Source organism: Rhodotorula graminis, assembly GCF_001329695.1.
Source record: "Rhodotorula graminis WP1 unplaced genomic scaffold RHOBAscaffold_5, whole genome shotgun sequence".
Classification (NCBI taxonomy): Eukaryota; Fungi; Basidiomycota; class Microbotryomycetes; order Sporidiobolales; family Sporidiobolaceae; genus Rhodotorula; species Rhodotorula graminis.
In genome coordinates this window covers 1,032,319-1,050,536 of record NW_017264932.1, presented here as the reverse complement: position 1 = coordinate 1,050,536, position 18,218 = coordinate 1,032,319, and the positions used below count along the sequence as shown (strand labels likewise).

Below are 18,218 nucleotides of genomic sequence, written 5' to 3'. Positions count from 1 at the left end.
GCCGGCACCGCGGACGCACCATTGTAGTTGTTGAAGGTTTGCGAGCTCACACGGAGATCACGGCTCGGGGAGAGAGATGGGGGAGGAGCGAGAGCGGCGAGCTCCCCTGTCCTCCTCCTCCTCGGGTCGACTGTGAGCCACGTGCGGCCAATTGCGAGACTCTTTCGCTTGCAAAGGACAGAGGAACCGCGCTAGTTACAGGGTATCGCACAGCTAGGACACGGACCGCAAGCACTCGAGGCGACCACCGCTACTCGCGCTTCTCCTCCTCCTCGACCTGCGCGCCGTCGCTCGCTCGTCCCTCCTTCTCGGCCTCGTCCTCGTCGACGATCTCCCTCTCGGCACCCTGCGCCCCGCTCACCGGCGCCGCCTCGCCCTCGCCGTCCTCGGCCGCGACCGCGCCGGTCGTCAGCGGCGGCGGAAAGAAAGCCGGGAGCGCGTCGAGGTAGCTGTCGACGTCGACCTGGCGGAACACGCAAAAGACGACCTTGTCGATCTGTAGAAGGAGGACGCGGACCGCGGTCCAAGGGAAGGGTCAGGCGACGTCTCGTGCGGGTGGAAGGGGCGCGGGGAGGAGGAGGACAGTGCGGCACACCTTGTCGCCGTTGGGCCCATCGAGGAACTTGCGCACCTCGTCGCACGCCGTCTCGGCGGCGGCATCGATCGGGTAGCCGTAGCTGTAGGACAGACGGCGCGTGTCAGTAGGGGCCTGTGCGTCGCGACGACCGAGTGCACCTTTCGCGCCGGCCGCGCGTCGACGGCGAGCCGGGAACGACGTCGCCAACGGAAGAGAGAGTGAGACGTACATGCCCGTGCTGATGCCGGAAAAGGCGACCGTCTTGATGCCGTTCTCGACGCATAGGTCGAGCGTCGAGCGGTAGCAGCTGCGGAGCAGCCTCTCGCACTCGGCTTTGCTGCCGCTGCTGCGGTAGATGGGCCCGACCGTGTGGGCAATGTGCTTGGCGGGAAGGCGGTAGCCGGCGGTGAGCTTGGTCTCGCCCGTGTTGGCGCCGTCGAGGGTGCGGCACTCGTCGAGGAGGTCGGGGCCGGCTGCAGCGTGAATGGCGCCGTCGACTGCGGGGTGGGCAGGAGCCTCAGTCTCGGACTCTCTGACATCGAGCTCGACCACCTGCGCGTCACAGGCGGCCGAAAGAGAGAGAGGGAGAGCGGACGGACCTCCTCCTCCACCGAGCAGGCTCTTGTTGGCCGCGTTGACGATGCAGTCGACCTCGAGCTTCTGTGGAAAGAGGCCGAACGGGTCGACGAGTCAGTCATCCGTGTGTGAAGGACTCGAACGCCGGAACGCACGGTGATGTCGCCGCGCCTGCAGGGAGGAGAGGAAGGTTCAGCGACTCGAGCGGGTCTCTTTGAGCGAAAGAGGAAGACGAGGACGCACCAGAGGATGACCTTGTCGTTGACGTGGGCGTTGCGCGGGTACTCGACCTCGTCCGGGTCGTCGCACGCCTTGAGCGAGCCGTCGTCGAACAGGCGGGCAACCGTGTCGAGGTCGTCGAGGTGGACGCCGGTCGAGCGGGTGCTCGTGGTCGACTGTTGCGAGTCGTCTTTGCTCTGCTTCTTGGTGTCGGAGCTGTTCTGCGGTTCAGCGCGCTGGTAGTCGTCGGTGTCGGTGGGTGCACCGCCTCGGGACGAGGGTGGTTCGTCGGCGCGCTGAGGGGCAGGGTCGTGGTCGAGCCTGGGCTCCTTGACGGGTGCTGCAGCAGTGTCGGCCATGCTGGGAGAGGGCGAGCGCTTGGCCATGGAGCGAGAGGGCGAGCGAGAGGGAGACGAGCGAGCGGGGCAATACTATTCTCGAGAGGTTACGCTCGAGTTTGTAATGGGGACAATACGAACCGACGGCTTGCGACGCCCTCCGCCTCCGGCTCGCTCCCTCACCACCAGCACGCTCACGCCATGGCTGAAGCAGGCAGCTCGACCCAGCAGTACTCGCCAGAGAAGGAGCAGGCCCTCCAGGCCTACCGTCGGGTCCGTCCCGCTCTCCCTCACTCCCCCCCCTCGTCTCATCATCGCTCGCTCGAGCGACCCACCTCGCACCTGCTGACCCGCACCTGCCTTCTACACACCCGCAGAAACTCAAGGAGCACGAGGAGCTCGACACCAACCTCAAGAAGAGTGCGTCCCGCTCTCTCTCTCTCTCCCCCTCCTCCACCGTCTCGAGATGACGCTCACCTCTCGCTCCCCTACTTGCAGGTGCGCCTCCCTCGACCGCTCGCGCACTCGACTGCGCAAAACACGGCATTGACACCCGCATTCCCCTCCTGCAGTCCGCCTCTCGCTCAAGGACCTCGAGCGCGACTTCGACAAGTCCGAGGACGACATCAAGGCCCTTCAGTCGGTCGGCCAGATCGTCGGCGAGGTCCTCAAGCAGCTTGACGAGGAGCGATGTGCGTCCACGCGCCTCTCCCTCGTCCTGCAGGCCGCCAGGCTGACCGCTCCCACCTGCCCCCGCAGTCATCGTCAAGGCGTCGTCCGGCCCGCGCTATGTCGTCGGCTGCAGGAGTGCCGTCCCCAAGGACAAGCTCAAGAACGGCATTCGCGTCTCGCTCGACATGACGACCCTCACCATCATGCGGTCCGTCCCCTCTCCGCCTCTCTGCCGCTCGTCAACTCGGCTCACCCTTTCTCTTTTCCCCGTCCTGCAGCATCCTGCCGACCGAGGTCGACCCGCTCGTGTACAACATGACGATGGAGGACCCGTCTGGCGCGAGCTTTGGCGGCGTCGGTGGTCTCGGTGACCAGATCCGCGAGTTGCGAGAGGTGCGCCCCACGTCCTCCCTCTCGTTTCTCGCGCCCTCTACACGCAGAGCGTCCAACTGACTCTCCTCTGCTTCTGCAGGTGATCGAGCTACCGTTGATGAACCCGGAACTCTTCATGCGCGTCGGCATCAAGCCACCAAAGGGTGCGTCCCGCCGTTCCTCGTCGTCCGGCGCGCCTGCTCGTTGGCGAGACTGACCTCTCTCTCTTGTCCCTCCAGGTGTCCTCCTGTACGGCCCTCCCGGTACGGGCAAGACGCTCCTCGCCAAGGCCGTCGCGGCGACGCTGTCGACCAACTTCCTCAAGGTCGTCTCGTCGGCCATTGTCGACAAGTACATTGGCGAGTCGGCGCGCCTCATCCGCGAGATGTTCAGCTACGCCAAGGAGCACGAGCCGTGCATCATCTTCATGGACGAGATCGACGCCATCGGCGGCCGCAGGTTCAGCGAGGGCACGTCGGCCGACCGCGAGATCCAGCGCACCCTCATGGAGCTCCTCAACCAGCTCGACGGCTTCGACTACCTCGGCAGGACCAAGGTCATCTTTGCCACCAACCGGCCCGACACGCTCGACCCGGCGCTCATGCGCCCGGGCCGCATCGACCGAAAGATCGAGATTCCCCTCCCGAACGAGGTGGCGCGCATGGAGATTCTCAAGATCCACGCCCAGCCGATCCGCAAGTCGGGCGAGATCGACTACGAGGCTGTCGTTAAGCTGTCCGAGGGCTTCAACGGCGCCGACTTGCGCAACCTGTGCACCGAGGCCGGCATGTTTGCCATCCGGTCCGTCCTCTCTCCTCCTCTCCCTTCTCTCCTTCTTCCTGTCGCCTTCTCCTGACCTCGTCTTCTCTCTCTCTCTCTCTCTCTCGCCCTCGTGTGCAGCGACGAGCGGGATTACTGCGTCCAGGACGACTTCCTCAAGGGCGCGCGCAAGCTGCAGGACGCCAAGAAGCATGTGCGCCTCGAACTCTCTCCTCTCCCTCTCGTTCCCCTGCATGACTCTGACCGCCTCTCATTGCGCAGGAGACGATCTTGGAGTACGACGATGTCTGATCTCGAGGACAAGGATGAGGAGGAGGGCCTTGCTCGAGTCTGCAACGACGTGCCCGCTTTCGTGACCCTACCTCGCGCTCGAGAGCTCTCGATTGCGCAACGCGTCCCTCTCTACGTCTTCTCTACGCTTTCACGACGTTCCTCATAGAGAGAGAGAGAGCATAGGCAGGTTGCGCGACGACGTAACGAGGCTGCTGGTGGCTCGAAGAGCAGGGCGATTTTCGGCGCGCAGCTCTCGATGAAGGATGAACGGCAATCCAGTTGCACGAGGAGATACCGACAAAGACAGACGAGAGATCGAGAGAGAGGGCAAAGAGGAGTGGTACAGAAAGAAAGGGGGAGGAACAGGAGAGCTCGAGGGGGCCCGTGCGGCGCTCGCGACCTTCTCAAGCGTTGACGGCCCGCAGAGCCTTCCCGCTGTTGGTCGCCGCCGCGGCCTCCTTCTCGGCAGCGAGCTTGGCGCGCCGCAGCTCGGCCGCCTTGTTGAGCCGCGGCGCGACGACGGGCGCTGCGGCCGACGACGTCCTGCGCGCGGTCGTCGCCGACGACGGCCTCGCTACGGCGCCGCCGCCGACGCTCGAGGGCGCAGTCGTGGTCGTCGACGTCGTCGAGGACGACGCGAGCGACGGTCGACCGCTGCTGCTGCCGCTGCGCGAGGCCGCAGTCGGCGCCGACGCGCCGCCCGCGCGCAAGCTCGCCGCCTTGGTCATGCGCGGCGCGAGCGCCGGCTCGCGCAGCGCCTTGACGCTAGCCGGGGCCGGGCTCGAGCGGCGAGTCGAGAGCGGTGGGGCGACCGGGGCTGGGGCCGAGGAGGCCGAGCGCGCGGGCGCGGACGAAGAAGGGGCAGGCACGCCCTGGCGCAGGAAGGCGGCGCGCGACATGCGGACCTGCGGCGCTGCAGCTGCCGAGGGAGGCGGCGCCGAGTTCGGAGCCGTGCTGCCCCGGCGCGCGAGCCGGTCCATGGCTGCGCGCTCGGCCGTCGAGATGCTCTTGCGGCTCTTGGTCGCCGTCGCGCTCGCCGCCTGGCCGCTCGGCGTCGGCGCACGAGGCGCTTTGCGAGCGGCGGCGGTTGCGGCCGGCTCGGCGGCGGTGCGCAGCGAGGCGGTCTTGGTCATGCGGGGCGTGATGGCGGGTTTGGCGAGCGAACGAGGCGTGGGCACGACCGAGGGGCGACGGGCGCTCGTCGTCGTCGCCGAGGTGGTCGCAGAGCTGCTGGTGACGGATGAGGACGGGGCGGCCGAGCGGCGAGGCGTGCTGGGCGGGAGCGAGACGCCGAGGCGCAGGGCCGCCGCCTTGGTGAGGCGCGGGTGGACGGTCGGCGCGGCCGTTGGTGCTGGACGAGCGCGAAACGAGGAGGTGGACGAGGTGATAGAGGTGCCCGACGCGACCGACGCGGTGCGCAGGAGGGGCGGCGCGGCTGATGAGGTGGACGCGGCGAGAGGCGCGAGCGCAACGTCCCCGTCGGCCTCGTTCTCGACGACCTCGCGCGGCGTCTCGTCCTCCTCCTTGTCGACCGCCTCCTCCTGCTGCTGCTCGTCCTCGTTCTCGAGCTCCTCCTCGCTCGAGTCGGGCGCCCTCGTCGTGAACACGCGCCGCTCGCCCTCGGCCGGCGTCGCCGAGACCGGGTGCTTGACGCCCGGCGGCGACGCGGTCCTCAGCGTCGCCGGCGACGCCGTGCTCCCGCGACTGCTCCGGCTCGCCTTGCGCAGGCGCTCGTGCTCCTCGCGCTGCTCGAGCTCGGCGAGCGCCTTCTCGATCGAGGGCGACAGCTGGCGCGTCGACGGCTTGGTCGGCGTCGCGTCCTGCGCGGCCGAGAAGGCGAGGTTCGACAGCGCGAACGGCTTGGGCTTGTCCTCGACGGTCGGCGACGCGGGGAAGTCGATCGTGGTCGGCGAGGGACGGGCGACGAGCGGAGGAAGCGCAGGGAAGAGGACGTCGATGGCCATGACGGCGGCGGCGGCGGACGGGGCGGCGAACAGGCGCAAAGTAGGGCACTCGTCGGCGATGCTGCGCCATGCAGAAAGGTCAGTGAGACTCGGTGGGGCCGGCAGAGAGGGACGAGGGGACGCACGCTCGAGCCTTGACGTCCTTGAGCACGGCGGCGGCGTTGGTGCGCTCGAGCACCCAAGCCGTGTGCACCAGGCCATCGTTGTCGTGCTGTTGGCCGTCGCCCACGCCCAGGCCGAGGTCGAGACCGGCCTCCTCGAGCTCGTCGCCGGCCGCGTCGGCCTCGGCGATGAGGGTGAACCCGGCGTCGACGAGGATCTGGCGAACGTAGGGGGCCTTGAGGCGGTTCTCGGGGGCAAACAGGACTGCGAGGGTGCGCTCGCGAGGCGCTGGCGATGGCGAAGGCGAAGAGGACATGCCGGCCGGATCTCGGTGTTGTCGAGGGGCGGGTGCGGCGCGAGAGCGCGGCGGTGCGCTCGAGGGTGGCTGTCGAGGGGCTCGTTCGAGCCTGTCAGAGGTCGGCAGGCGTGCAGAGCGGCTGCCGAGAGTGAGGGAGCGGGACCAAGGCGCGAGCTGTGGGGGCGCGAGCAGTTCAACGACCCTCGTCCGCTCGACCACCGCTCCCGGCGAGGGCAAGAGCTCTTCCTGGTGCATTGCAAGCGCTCAAGACGCGTCTCTGCACAGCGAGCGGCTGGTGAAGGGTCGGACCGACCTCCCTTTCTCTCGAGTCCTCGTCGCGACTGATGAGACGACAACGCCTCGGCTATACAGTACATCCGGCCCAGCTGTACACAAGCCCGACAGCTCACTGCTCTTCCTCGGCTGCCCGTCGCCGGCGCCGCTCCTCCCTGCGCTTCCTGCGCTCCTCCCTCTCCCTCAGCATCTCGTCCTCCTCGACCGCGAGGCTCTCGTCCGGCTCCTGCTCCTCCTCCCGCTTGCGCCGCTCCTCCCTCTTCCTCCTGCGGCGCTCCTTGTCCCTCTTGCGCCGCTCGCGCGCCTCCTCGTCCTCGACCTCGGCCTCGAACGGCGCCGGCAGCGCACGCGCCGCGAACCACTCGCGCAGGCCCGTCGCGCCTCGCGACACCGTGTCCGTCAAGCTCTGCACCCGCGGATCGGCAACGATGCTCTCGCCGAGGAGCTTGACGGCCGCGAGCACGCTCGGGCTCGTCGGCGTCGACGGGCTCGGCGCCGCACGCGGGTCGGTCGGCGTCACGAGCGCGGCGCCAGCCTCGGCGCCGCCGGGCGCACCCTTCTTGCCGCTGCTCCGACGAGAGCTCGTCGACGTCGTGTCGAGCGTGAGGGCGGGCGAGGCGGCGGCGCGCAGGGCGTTGCGCTCCGTGTTGTCGCGCAGCTCGATCGCCTGCTTCTCCTCGCGCTGCTTGAGCTCGGCGTCGAGGTCGACGCCCTGCTGGAACGTGTCGCGGCGCACTCGACGACGCAGGCGTGGGTCTGCGCCGTCGTCGTCGCCGAGCGTCGGGACGAGGTCGGTCGCGGTCGGGCCCTCGAGCTGGACGCGTACAGGCCAGAACTTGCGCGCCTTGGCCGCCCATTCCGAGACGGCCGACGCCGAGGCCGGAAGGTTGGTCCAGGTCGTCAGGCTTGCGTCGGCGCCAGTCGCCGAGTCGGGAAAGACCTTGCAGGTCGAGGACGAGGACGGGAGGGAGGTGACGAAGAGGTGGACGTAGGGCGAGTGCGCCTCTGTAACGTCGAGCGTGAGCGCCTGCTCTGTCCATGCTTTCCAGACGACGAGAGAGACGAAAGGGGACGCACCGGCTGGCGGGCCCTGGAACCGAATCATGAACTCGCCGCGCGCTTTGACCTCCTGCGCCTCGAGAAAGGCGTCGAGGTTCTCCTTGAACTGCGCGCGCACGAGCTCGAGTCAAGCTCGCTCCCTTGCTGAGATCAGAGAGCTTCAGGACGCACCTGCTCCTTCTGCAGAGCGTGAGCGAACCGGCCCTTGATCGTCTTGCGGCTCGTGTCAAGGTCTTGCAGGTACCCGGCGAGCCGCAGGCCCTCGCGGAACGTGTCGTCCTCGAGCGGGTTCCTCGCGCCCGGACCCTTGTCGTCGTCGAGGTCGTCGATGGAGAGCGGGATCATGCGCGTCATGCTGCGCTTGGGCGCCGGTCGACCGACGGGAGGAGGCGCGAGACGAGTCGACGGGCGAGGGACGCGCACGAACGGGCGGGTGCGCTCGACCTGCACCTCGACCTCGCACGCTGCGCGTATCGACGCTGAAGCTTCGAGGACGCCATCCCTGAGCGCGAACGAGGTGGCTGTGAGCGGGAAAAGGACGGTCAGCTCTCGCTCGAGTTGGCGACGGGAGGAAGGAGCGGAACGTTGGACGCACAGCGGCTGCGAGGCCTGTCGTCTTGACCGGCAAGAGCGAGCGCATCGAGAGCGTCTGGGCCGCGAAAGTCGGCGGGTGGCTCGAACGCTGGGCGCGAGAGCGAGGCTGCGAAGGTGGACGACGAGGAAGGTCAGGCTCGGCGGCTTCGCGTGCAGTGCGGACTGCGACGACGCACCTGAGCGACGGCGACTCATGCCGGCTGGACGAGCAGAAGCAAGAACGAGAAGCAGGGCCGCAGCCGGCGACGGCAAGCAGCGACGGACGGACAGGAGCCGTCCCCGACCGGCAAGTCCGAAAGAGGGCTCGAGCGGACGAAGCCACGCTCCCCGCGCTCTCCTCTCATCGCGATCGGGACGGACGACGACGGACGGACGGTCGCATTGGCACAACGAGGAGGAGGCGAGCGAGAGAGGGAATCTGGTGCGCGCTCGGCGCGACGGGGAGAGGGAGGGGGAGGGGGAGGAAAGGGAGCGAAGGAGGGGGTATCAAGAGCGTACGAGGGGGGGTGACGGGACCGAAATGAGGACGAGAGAGGGAAGAGGAGGCTCATGCGCCGACGTGCTGCGCCTGCTGCGACTTGGCGGCCGACGACTCTTTGAGGGCGAGGAGCTGCTTCGACCGGAACGCCTCGTAGTGGATCTGAGCCGTCGTCTCGATCAAGTCTTGCAGGTGCGTGCTGCGAACGGCGGGTCGATTCAGTCACTGCCGTCGCGCAACCTGAACTCGGTAAGGGGGCGGGGGCGCACCGAGTCAAAAAGTTGCGCAGGTAGTTGAAGTCGCAGTGCGCCTCGTTCTCGACGTTGACGACGCCCCACCGGTTCTTGCGGCCTCGGACGGGCTTGCCGTCGACGATCACGTTGCGCTCCGAGCCGACGACGGCGAACGGCATCATGTTCTGCGCGACGTCCGGGTCAGTCGCCGTCGAGAAGGTTCGCTCTCGTGCAGGCAGGGGCAAGGGGGAGAGGAGGGACGCACCCGAATGGCGCCGTTGAGCTGCCTCTCCTCGTCGTCGTTCTCCTCCGTGTCGAACGGGTAGACGCGGATCTGGTGGTGCGCCAACTCGGCCCGGATCTGCGCAGCGCGATGCCGAGGAGGCAGAGAGCGTCAGTCACCTGACGAGTGAGGACCCAGATGCAGAGAGCGGCTCGACGCACACGCTGCTTGAACGCCTCGCGCTCCTCGAGCGTCAGGCTGTCGCTCTTGGCGATGACGGGCACGACGTTGACGACCTCCGACAGGCGCTTCATGACGACAATGTCGATCGCCTTGAGCGTGTGGCCCGTCGGCGCGATAAAGTAGAGCGCGGCGTGGATGCGCGTGTCGGGAATGTGCTTGTCGCGCATGGCCGTGAGCTCCTTGCGCAGGTACGCCGAGTGCTGGTCCTTGATGTACTTGACGATCGGGTCCCAGCTGTCGCGACGAAGGAGGTTAGCGTGACTCTGGCACGGGCGACGCAGAGGGAGAGGGGGCGCACCAGTTCTCGTTGTTGACGAGGTCGCCGTACCCTGGCGTGTCGACGATGTTGAGCCGCAGGCGGACGGCGTTCTCCTGGACGACTGCGATTGGTCTCTGAGTGTCAGGGCCGATCTGAAAGAGGCCGCACTTTCTCAAGCTGCGCGCGCAAAGCGAGAGGGCATTGGGGGAGTAGGAGAGAGGGCTTCGACGCACTGTGCGAGACGGCCTGGATCTCGGTCGTCTGGCGGATGGGCTCGTCGGCCTCGAGGCGGCCCTTGGTGTCGATGAGGTGCGAGGCGAAGATCGTGTTGATCAGGGTCGACTTGCCCAGACCGGTCTGGCCTGTGAGGTGGGGAGGAGGAGGAGGGGGCAAGGACGAGGTGAGCGAGGCCGCACTGTTGGGGTGCCCGAGGATACCCACAGTCATGCTGCGCGTCTCGGACAAGCAGGGCTGTTCCTTGCAGCAACTTGGCGTGCGAGGGAGCTCTCATCGCCTCCTCGACGAGGACGGAGGGCTCGAGCCCGCCGACACTCGAGTACCGCAGCCCGCTGCACCCAGAGAGGCCGCGAGAAGAGAGAAAAGATGGGGCAGCTCACCGACGACGATCACATTGAACTGTGTGCGGTGCAGGCGAGGGGAGGGAGGGGCGAACGGCTCGTCAGCTCGTAGTCGGCAACGACGACGAGGCGACGGAGGGACGCACCTGGAAGCCGCGCTTGAGCAACTTGTGCTCGATCTGCTGTGTGATCGAGTCGAAGCCCACGCTGCGAGCGAGGCGAGCCTGTGAGCCTCGTGCGGGTTGCGGATGCGGGGGGTCGAGGAGACGCGAGGCTCGTAGGAGCAGAGAGAGGGAGCTCACTAGCTGTTGAGCCTCGTCGTAGACTCGCTCGGCGGCTGCTGCACTTCAGTCATGGTCGCGGCGGTGCGAGGTGAAGACAAACCGAGACGAGGAGCGCGACGGACCAGGTCGACCGCGGTGGCTCTCGTCAAGCTCTCTCAGGCTCCCGTGCTTCCGTGGACAGTCACTCACACGTGCATGGCCGGCGAGGGAGACATAGTTACAGATGCGAGGAGAGCAAAGGGGGAGCGCACGTCTACACAGCCACAGCAATCTGGCGAGGCTCACTCGCGCACGACGTCCTCGCGCTTGAGCTTCTTCTCGACCTTTTCCTCGTCCTTCTTGACCTCGCCGTCCGACTTGGCGCCCTGCGCAGTGGCGGACGACGACGACGACGGCGGCGGCGGCGACGACACGTCGGCCCGGATCGCCTGCGCGTCCTCCTTGAGCGCGACGGCGGCGTCCTCGATGAGGATGCCGAGGCCCTCGCCCTCGGCGAGCTGGAGGATGTCGTCGAGCGGGATGAAGCCGTCGCCGTCCGGGTCGAGCTTGGTGAGGAGGACCTTGATCTCGTCCTCGGACGGGCGGTGGTTGATGACCTCGAGCGCGCTCCGAAGGTCCTTGGCCGCGATCATGCCCTCCGAGTTGGCCGAGAACATGTTGAGGCGCGAGCCGACGCTCGCGTCGTACTCCTCGAGCTGCTTGTCGATCTTGGTCAGGATCGACTTGAGGCGCTTGTTCAACGGGTTGGGCTTGCCGCCCTCCTCGTGCTCGGCCTTGTCGTTCTCGGCGATGAGGCGACGCAGCTCGGTGCGCTCCTTGACGACAGCCGACTTGGCCGACAGGATCTCGAGCGCAGAGCCGAGCTCCTGGACCTGCTCGGACGTCATGCGGACGTCCTCGGGCGCCGGCGCGGCGGGCTCGGCAGGCTGCTCCTTGGTCGCCTCCTTGACCTGCACGGTACCGCATGAGCGAGTCAGTGACTTGCGCCCGAGGGGAGGGGGCACAGAGAGGCGAGAGGAGGAAGAGGGGACGCACCTCGCTCTCGGGGAGCATCTCCTGGACCTGGTCGGCCTCCTTGGCCGCCTTCTCCTGCTCCTCGGCCTCGCGCTTCTTCTCGGCCTCCTCGCGCTTGGCCTCCTCCTCGGCCTCCTTCTTGACGCGACGCGCCTCGGCCTCCTTGGCCTCCTGCTCCTCCTCGTCCTCGATGAGCTCCTCCTGCTGCTGGAGCACCTCGAGGCGCTGCTTGTACGACGCCGAGTCAGACGACACCTCGAGCTCGGCCTCGTTGACGAGGTTGTCCGGGAGCGACGCGAGCGTGTCCTTGAGGCTCTTGAGGACCTCGTCGCCGCCGGCCTCGCCCTCGGGCGTGACGCCGTACGCACGGTTGAACGCGAACGCCTTGCTCAGGATGAGGAGCGTGCCCGACAGGCCGTAGTGGAGGTGCAGGTCGAGCCACTGCTGGAGCTCGGAGCGCAGGTGCTCGTCGCTGACCTTGAGCGTGCGGATGCCGCGCGACTGGCACGCCGCCTGGAGCTCGGCCGTGCTGAGCGCGTCGAGGCCCTCGGACGCGATGACCTTGTCGTCGTCCTTGAGCTTCTGCATGCGGTTGCGGATCGTGAAGCGCAGGAAGATGTCGGTGCCGAAAGCGTTGATGTTCATGTACCTGCGACGAGGGTACGTTCGGGTCAGTCGCCTTGCCGCCGTCGCCCGTACCACCCTCTGAGCGGCGAGAGAGAGGACGCACCGGCACATCGAGACGAGTTGAGGGCGCGACAGGTTCTCAAGGGTCAAGTCGTCCTCGAACAGGCGAGCGACGCGGACGACCTCCTCGGTCGACGGGTTCTCGCCAGTAGAGCGGACCTGCAGGACGAAGGAGAAACTCGTGGTCAGGATCGTGGACGGTACAAGGAGAGGAGGAGCGGCGGGACGCACCTTGCGGAAGAACTCCTTGAACTCCTCGGACTGCTTGATCTTGTCGCGGTTGTTGAGCCCGCCCTCGCGGATCGTCTCCTGGAGGAACTTGGCCATCTCGAGGCGGACCTTGAGCAGCTTGCGCTTCTTCTCCTCCTGCGGCGGGGCAGACGGACACGAGGACCGGGTCAGTGCAGGGTCCTCGAGGGCCGGCGGGCAAGACGCGAGAGAGGCGGACGCACCTCCTTGAACTTGTCGGCGAAGGTGGACGGGAGCATGTTGGGGAAGAGCTTGAGCGCGACAGGAAGGAGGAGCTCCATGAACGGGATGATGACGAAGACGGAGAACGGGATGAGGCGAAGGAGGTCCTGGGTCGTGCGCTTGAGCTGTTGCGCGACGGCAAGTCGATGGAGGAAGAGTCAGGTCATGCACTCGACGCAGTGAGAGAAGGGCGAGGTCCAAGAGGAGGAAGTGAAAGAGACTGAGGGGGGACGGACCTGGCGGTGCTCGCGGCGGGTGAGCTTCTTGCCGGCGACGAGGCGACTCAAGAGGCGGGCCGAGATGCGGACCTCCTTGCCCAGCAGCTTGGTGCCGTGCCAGTAGTGGAGCGCCTCCTTCTTGATGACGGCCCACACGCGCTGCATGCGGGTGCCCTTGTCCTTGGACGACTCCTTCTTGGCGACGGCCGCCTTCTTGTCGTCCTGGACGGCGACCTCCTTGGACGCATCGGCGACGGCCTTCTCGGCGGCGGCCGAGGGCGGCGGGGTCGAGGGTTGCGCGGCGAGGAAGGGGCGCGAGGTGGTGAGGAGGCGGAGCTGGGCGTGGTGGTACGCGACGAGGGCGGGACCGCGCGCAAGGGCGTCGGTGCGGATGCTCGGAGCGAAGCGCGCGTGCACGAACGGCGACAGGCGCGTCGCTCGCGCTGCGAACGAGGCGGTTGCCCCAGTCGGCCGGCTGAGCATCGTGGCGAGGGGGGACGGCCCGGTGGACGGCGTGGGTGCGTGGCGGGGACGCGAGAGTGCAAGGCTGCGCTCTGGTCTCGTGCTGGCCTGGCTCCTGGGTGCGAGGTGGTGGTTGACGAGGGGAGCTGGCGTGTCGCCTCCTCGAACCGATGCCGAGGGCGACGCGGCTCTCTCGGCGGCTTGCGCTGGCTCGTTCGCTCGCACAGCAGCTCGACGACGCTTCTGCACTCGCATCCGCACGCGCGCGTCCCACCAGAAGCTGCAGCTTGCGTCTCGCTCCTCCCTTCGCTCCCAACCTGGCTCCGAAGCTTCGCCGCGCAAGCGCCTCGGCTTGCGCGCTGCAGCAGACTGCTCTGCAGGCTCCGGTCTTCTCCTCTGCTCGCCCTTGTGCTCGAGCTCGAACGTCCCGAGTCCGAGGTCGTCTGCTACGACGCTCGGACGCCGACGCCGCTCTCCTCGCTCTCGAACGACACGTGCATTGCGCGGACTCAGTACTTTGCCCACAGCTCTCTCCGCCCCATGACACGCGCCGGCAGCAACGCGAGCGCGCCGCCGAGCATCATGCTCCCTGAATCTGCGGCAGGAGGAGGGCGGTCAGCGGCGACCGAGGAGAGGGCGAGGAGGACGGAGCGACGCACAGTAGCCGACGGTCCCGTAGTTGCCCCCAGCAGCGTTCAGAGTCCAACCGGCGACGCTCCCACCCATGAACACGCCCGGCGAGTTGCAGAGAATGCCAAAGCCGACGACTGCGCGAGCGAGAAGGTCAGTTCGCCGTCGACCCTGCGTGCGGAACGAGCGCGACGAAGGCGGTCGACTCACTTGTCGCGAGACCTTTGGTGCCGAACAGTTGAGCGCAGGACGGTGCGAGAAGCGAGACGAACCCTGCGCGCGCGCGAGAAGGACGAGGTCAGTGGGCGGTCCTTGCGAGGATTCGGCGCGTCGCTCAGGCGGGACTCACAGCTGCCGAACCAGCCGTACAGACAGGCGAACGCCATGATGGCGCCGAACGAGTGCATGCGCGGCCACAGTAAGAGCTGCGTCATGGCCTGTTGGTCGCAAAGTCCGGCTCGAGTCGGTGCAGGCCGGCGAGAAGAGGAGGAACGAGAGGACGTACACCGATGAAGAAAGAGAGGAAGAGCGTATTGATCGGCCCGATGCGGTCGGCGACATAGCCGCCAAAGACCTGCGACCGCGAGAGGAAGAGAGTCAGGCCGGGAGGGGGAGAAGGCGACGAGAGGGAGGAGGACGCACTCGTCCGACGCCGCTGACTGCCGTCCCGACGATGAGGGGCACGGCGACGATGAGACTGGTCGGCGCGTACTCGGGGCACTGCTGCTTGGTGAGAGCGGTGATGAAGTAGAAGGGGGTCTGTGCGCAACTTGAGAAGGTCAATCTCGTCGTCTTGACGATCCACAGGAAAGGGCCCGCAGCTCACCAAGTAGCCCCAGACGCCGACGAAGACACTGCCCATGAGCGAGTAGAAGCGCACGTCTCGCCACACGCCCTTGGGCAACCAGTTCTTGGGCACTCGACGCTCGCCGTCCTTCAGGGGCGGGTTCCGCTCCTGGATGAGCGTGAAGCCGACGACGTACGCCACGACGTTGCAGGCTGTATAGATCTGCTCGAGAGGGATTGGGAGAGACAACGTCAGTCGGTTGCGCTACGAAAATGGGTCCGAGAGGGAGGGGGCGCACGAGGAGGGCGTTGCGGTACCCGAGCTTGATCGTGCTGCGCAGAATGAGCGCAGCGATGCCTGCGACACGGGAAAGAGTCAGTCAGGGGCGAGAGTACGGGGTGGGACCGAGCACGCGTGCGAGAGGAGGACGCACTGCCGCCGATTCCCGATCCCGACATGGCGATGCCGGTCGCGAGCCCTCGCCGCTTGAGGAACCACTGGCTCGGGACGGCCATGAAGAGCGACATGCCGAGACCTTGCGAGATGCCGAGGAGGACGCCCTGGGTGACAAAGAGGGCCGGGAGCGACTTGTACGACAGGGCGGCGCCGACGAGGCTCACGACGCTCAGGCAGCAGCCGGCGCCGATGCACGGCTTGAAACCCCAGCGATCTCCGAGTCGGCCTGCGACGAAGCTGAACGCGTTGGCGCCGAGGTTGGCGAGGCCCTGGATGAAGTTGAGCGTCGCCGGCGTCTGGTGGAGACGGGCCTCGAGATTTTCCATAAATATGCCGAACAGGAGGCCATAGCCGAGCCTGCAGTAGAGCGAGATGAGGGTGCAGGTGCGTAGGAAGGAGTAGGGAGGGAGGAGGGACGAAAGAGGAGAAAGAGACGTGAGTCGAGGAGAGGGCGGCACCGGGCGCCGACCACGACGCTCTCGTGCGGACCGATCGACTCACTGGGATGCTGCGAGACACCAGACACCCTGTTGGCGTCGAGGAAGAAGAGTCAGCCACATGCGCGCCGTGCGCGAGCGAGTCGAGGGAGGAGTGAGGAGGAGGAGGGACGCACAAAGACGACGCCCCACGCCCTCCAGCCACCGTCCGGGTACGTCCACTCGTCTCCTGCGCCTGCACCGTCTCCCTCGAGCCCCTCCTTGTCGCAGAGCGAGCCCTTCTCGACCTCGTCCCCGCTCCTCACCCGGTCGACCGGGCCCTCGCCGCCTTCGACCCTCGAGCGCGCGCTCCTCAGTCGTCCGAGCGCGACGTACGCCTCGACGTCGGCTTCTCGTGCGGCGAGGACGCCCTCGGTCGTGCTCAGGCCGACGCAGTGCTCGATAGCGAGAGCTGGCGGCGCGGAAGTTGGGCCGGACGCGTGCGGGGCAGGGTCGCGAGGCGGTCCGGGAGCGAGTGGTCGCTCGTTGTGCAGCGTGTCGCTCGAGGTGCTGTGTCGAGGGTGCGGCATCGTCGCAGCGCAGCGCGTCGAGGAGGAGCTGCACAGAGCGTAGACCGCGTGCTCGAGCGACCCCTGAGAGCTCGAGTCGGCCGGGACGCGAGCCGGTCCGTCGGGCGTGCCGAGAAATCAAGCGCGCTGCCGAGCGAAGAAGTCAAAACGCGCGAGCTGGGAACCGCTCTCTCGAGCACGGCGAGGGATGGGCACTGATTGGTCGTCAAGCGGCGAGGGAAAAGCAGAGGGGACTAGACGAGGTACAAAGGTCAAGCGAGGAGAGAGGAAGAGGAGGGAGGGGAAGAGGGGGGTCTCACGCAACGGCCTCCTTGTCCCTCTTCCACTCGACGAACGCGTCAATCGCCGACGGCCCTGCACAACGCCGAGACGAGGACGTCAGTCTACGAGTCGAGAGAGGAAGGGGGAAAGGGCAGGGACGCACAGGCGTCGTCCTCGCTCCACCCCGTCAGGTCGGGCTCGACCGTCTCGCAAAAGTCGAGCAGCTGCGTCCACAGGTCGGTCGACACGGCCTTGAACTTGTCGCCCCGGTGCTGCGCACACGCACGAGAGGGTGAGACGCCGCACTCGTCGAGAGAGAGAGAGAGAAAGGGAAAGGCGGGGCGACGCACCTCGGCAAAGTCGACGAAACCCTGCGCGAGTGCGTACTTGGGCGCGAGGACGACGGACCACATGGCCTTGGCCGCCTCGGCGGGCAGCGTCTTGGAGCCCTCGGCGCGGAAGAAGGGGAGGAGGAACGTGTAGAACTGCTGGAACGACTGGTTGGCGATCATGTCGGCGTCGGGCCCGCGGTACAGGTCCTCCGAGTCGCTGCTCCCGCCCGGCGCGGCGACTGCCTTGCCCTTGCCGCCGGCACGAGGCTTGAACAGCTCCTGCTCCTGCTTTTCGAGGAACGCCTTGAGCTTGACGGACGAGGCGATCCTGTCAAGGCGAGCCAGGTCAGGAACGGCTCGGCGGACGACGACAAAGAGAGAGACGAGGACGCACTTGTCGTCGCGGAAAGCGCGCTCAAAGTCGCTCAGGTAGAACGCGCCGAACGTGCCCGGCTTGGCGCCGACCTTCCACGCGAGGATGAGCGGGTACGCCTGCGAGTTCGGGTCGAGGGTCAGCTTGGGCAACGAGGAAAGAGGAGGGGAGGGATGCGGACGCACGCCGTCCATCGACAGGCCCATGTCGCGGAAGAGCTTCTCGATGCCGTTGCCGTCCATCTTGGTCTTGTCGCCCTTGTCGGCGAACTGGGCGAACCAGACCGGGAGCGCCTCGTCGAACGGGAACTCCTTGGGCGCCTTCTTGTCCTTCTTCTTCTTGGGCGCCTCGGCGAGCGACTCGGCGGGCGTCGAGGTCGACGCCTCGAACGGGGTGCGCGAGGCGAGGGCGGCCTTGGACTTGGGCTTGCTCGAGGTGGCTTCGGGACGCAAGTGGGGGAGGAAGGAGGGTCAGCTCGGGGGACGGTGGAGGGGCAGGACTTGAGAGGAAGTGCGGGGCGCACCTTTGGCCTTAAACGACGAGGCCGGAGCGGCGGCCCTCTTCTTCTTGGGCTGCTCGACGACGACGTCCGAGTCGGACGAGTGGTCGCTGTCGCTCGAGAGGACCATCTCCTCGGTCTTTTTCTTGAGCTTCTTGGGCTTGGACGCGGGCTTGGCGGAGCTCTTGGACGACGACGAAGCTTTGGCGGCCTTGACCTTGGGCTTTTTGGCGGGCGGGGGCGACGAGTCGTCGTCGGACGAGGTGTCGGCGCGGGTCGTGCGCTTCTTCGAGGCGGGCTTGGGCTTGGACGAGGTGGCGGCCTTGGCCTTGGGAGCCTGTGGAGAGGACGCGAGTCAGCTCGAGGCGTACAGGGTGTCGAGCGAGAGGTGCGGGTGACTGGGAGATGATGAGGCGGAGGGGATGAGGGACGGGGACGCACCATGCTGGAACGGGTGCGGCTGTGGCGGGCGGGTCAGGTACTACTCGTGGTGGCAGCAGTGCTCTCAGTCGCAGTCGAGTGCAGCTGAGTGAAGAGCAGGAGCGAGAGGGACGGCCACGATGTCAACCGAGGGGAGCGGGCTCGTCTCCCTCTCTGTCCCGACCC

The 18,218-nt window shown here is 67.1% G+C and overlaps 8 protein-coding genes across 8 annotated transcripts in view; 1 reads left to right on the top strand and 7 right to left on the bottom strand.

The window, feature by feature from the left end:
- Window positions 1–18,218, bottom strand: part of RHOBADRAFT_64864 (uncharacterized protein) — a 186,160-nt gene that overhangs the window by 153,069 nt on the left and 14,873 nt on the right. The gene's annotated exons all lie outside the window — the stretch shown is intronic.
- RHOBADRAFT_66311 (uncharacterized protein) lies at window positions 1,894–3,895 on the top strand. The gene is made up of 9 exons (XM_018418932.1): window positions 1,894–1,983; window positions 2,088–2,130; window positions 2,283–2,402; window positions 2,470–2,590; window positions 2,661–2,775; window positions 2,855–2,918; window positions 2,994–3,555; window positions 3,655–3,727; window positions 3,796–3,895. Exons 1-9 carry the CDS (start codon window positions 1,912–1,914, stop codon window positions 3,823–3,825), a joined length of 1,200 nt encoding a protein of 399 aa, XP_018272033.1. The 5' UTR covers window positions 1,894–1,911; the 3' UTR covers window positions 3,826–3,895.
- On the bottom strand, window positions 4,212–6,189 carry RHOBADRAFT_43414 (uncharacterized protein; the record flags this gene model as incomplete). The annotated part of the gene is made up of 2 exons (XM_018414219.1): window positions 4,212–5,832; window positions 5,897–6,189. 2 exons carry the CDS (start codon window positions 6,187–6,189, stop codon window positions 4,212–4,214), a joined length of 1,914 nt encoding a protein of 637 aa, XP_018272032.1.
- RHOBADRAFT_43413 (uncharacterized protein) lies at window positions 6,578–8,313 on the bottom strand (the record flags this gene model as incomplete). The annotated part of the gene is made up of 5 exons (XM_018414218.1): window positions 6,578–7,470; window positions 7,543–7,630; window positions 7,696–8,045; window positions 8,120–8,224; window positions 8,295–8,313. The coding sequence occupies 5 exons, from the start codon at window positions 8,311–8,313 to the stop codon at window positions 6,578–6,580; spliced, it is 1,455 nt and encodes a 484-aa protein (XP_018272031.1).
- Window positions 8,595–10,496, bottom strand: RHOBADRAFT_66310 (uncharacterized protein). The gene is made up of 9 exons (XM_018418931.1): window positions 10,435–10,496; window positions 10,279–10,339; window positions 10,172–10,190; window positions 9,788–9,916; window positions 9,594–9,675; window positions 9,274–9,529; window positions 9,095–9,190; window positions 8,866–9,014; window positions 8,595–8,795 (listed from the first exon to the last, which is right to left on the bottom strand). The coding sequence occupies exons 1-9, from the start codon at window positions 10,485–10,487 to the stop codon at window positions 8,666–8,668; spliced, it is 975 nt and encodes a 324-aa protein (XP_018272030.1). The 5' UTR covers window positions 10,488–10,496; the 3' UTR covers window positions 8,595–8,665.
- On the bottom strand, window positions 10,615–13,377 carry RHOBADRAFT_26208 (uncharacterized protein). Its single transcript, XM_018412734.1, has 6 exons — window positions 12,825–13,377; window positions 12,570–12,713; window positions 12,349–12,483; window positions 12,161–12,276; window positions 11,452–12,079; window positions 10,615–11,366 (listed from the first exon to the last, which is right to left on the bottom strand). The coding sequence occupies exons 1-6, from the start codon at window positions 13,287–13,289 to the stop codon at window positions 10,698–10,700; spliced, it is 2,157 nt and encodes a 718-aa protein (XP_018272029.1). The 5' UTR covers window positions 13,290–13,377; the 3' UTR covers window positions 10,615–10,697.
- RHOBADRAFT_43410 (uncharacterized protein) lies at window positions 13,778–16,147 on the bottom strand (the record flags this gene model as incomplete). Its single annotated transcript, XM_018414217.1, has 11 exons — window positions 13,778–13,863; window positions 13,928–14,035; window positions 14,109–14,171; window positions 14,248–14,335; window positions 14,404–14,472; window positions 14,541–14,657; window positions 14,725–14,907; window positions 14,984–15,042; window positions 15,119–15,498; window positions 15,643–15,668; window positions 15,755–16,147. 11 exons carry the CDS (start codon window positions 16,145–16,147, stop codon window positions 13,778–13,780), a joined length of 1,572 nt encoding a protein of 523 aa, XP_018272028.1.
- Window positions 16,443–18,056, bottom strand: RHOBADRAFT_52986 (uncharacterized protein; the record flags this gene model as incomplete). The annotated part of the gene is made up of 7 exons (XM_018416605.1): window positions 16,443–16,501; window positions 16,572–16,680; window positions 16,759–17,068; window positions 17,135–17,232; window positions 17,299–17,552; window positions 17,637–17,949; window positions 18,012–18,056. The coding sequence occupies 7 exons, from the start codon at window positions 18,054–18,056 to the stop codon at window positions 16,443–16,445; spliced, it is 1,188 nt and encodes a 395-aa protein (XP_018272027.1).

What these genes read in the sequence shown, in the direction of transcription:
- RHOBADRAFT_66311 (XM_018418932.1), top strand. Translation starts at nt 1,912, where the DNA reads ATGGCTGAAGCAGGCAGCTCGACCCAGCAGTACTCGCCAGAGAAGGAG. An exon ending in AGATCCGCGAGTTGCGAGAG is followed by an intron (nt 2,776 to 2,854) that starts GTGCGCCCCACG and finishes CTGCTTCTGCAG; the next exon opens with GTGATCGAGCTACCGTTGAT. An exon ending in CGGCATCAAGCCACCAAAGG is followed by an intron (nt 2,919 to 2,993) that starts GTGCGTCCCGCC and finishes TTGTCCCTCCAG; the next exon opens with GTGTCCTCCTGTACGGCCCT.
- RHOBADRAFT_26208 (XM_018412734.1), bottom strand. Translation starts at nt 13,289, where the DNA reads ATGCTCAGCCGGCCGACTGGGGCAACCGCCTCGTTCGCAGCGCGAGCG. An exon ending in TCAAGGAGTTCTTCCGCAAG is followed by an intron (nt 12,277 to 12,348) that starts GTGCGTCCCGCC and finishes TTCGTCCTGCAG; the next exon opens with GTCCGCTCTACTGGCGAGAA. An exon ending in CAACTCGTCTCGATGTGCCG is followed by an intron (nt 12,080 to 12,160) that starts GTGCGTCCTCTC and finishes CCCTCGTCGCAG; the next exon opens with GTACATGAACATCAACGCTT.
- RHOBADRAFT_66310 (XM_018418931.1), bottom strand. Translation starts at nt 10,487, where the DNA reads ATGACTGAAGTGCAGCAGCCGCCGAGCGAGTCTACGACGAGGCTCAAC. An exon ending in GCGAGGCGTTCAAGCAGCGT is followed by an intron (nt 9,191 to 9,273) that starts GTGCGTCGAGCC and finishes CGCGCTGCGCAG; the next exon opens with ATCCGGGCCGAGTTGGCGCA. An exon ending in AGCTCAACGGCGCCATTCGG is followed by an intron (nt 9,015 to 9,094) that starts GTGCGTCCCTCC and finishes GACGTCGCGCAG; the next exon opens with AACATGATGCCGTTCGCCGT.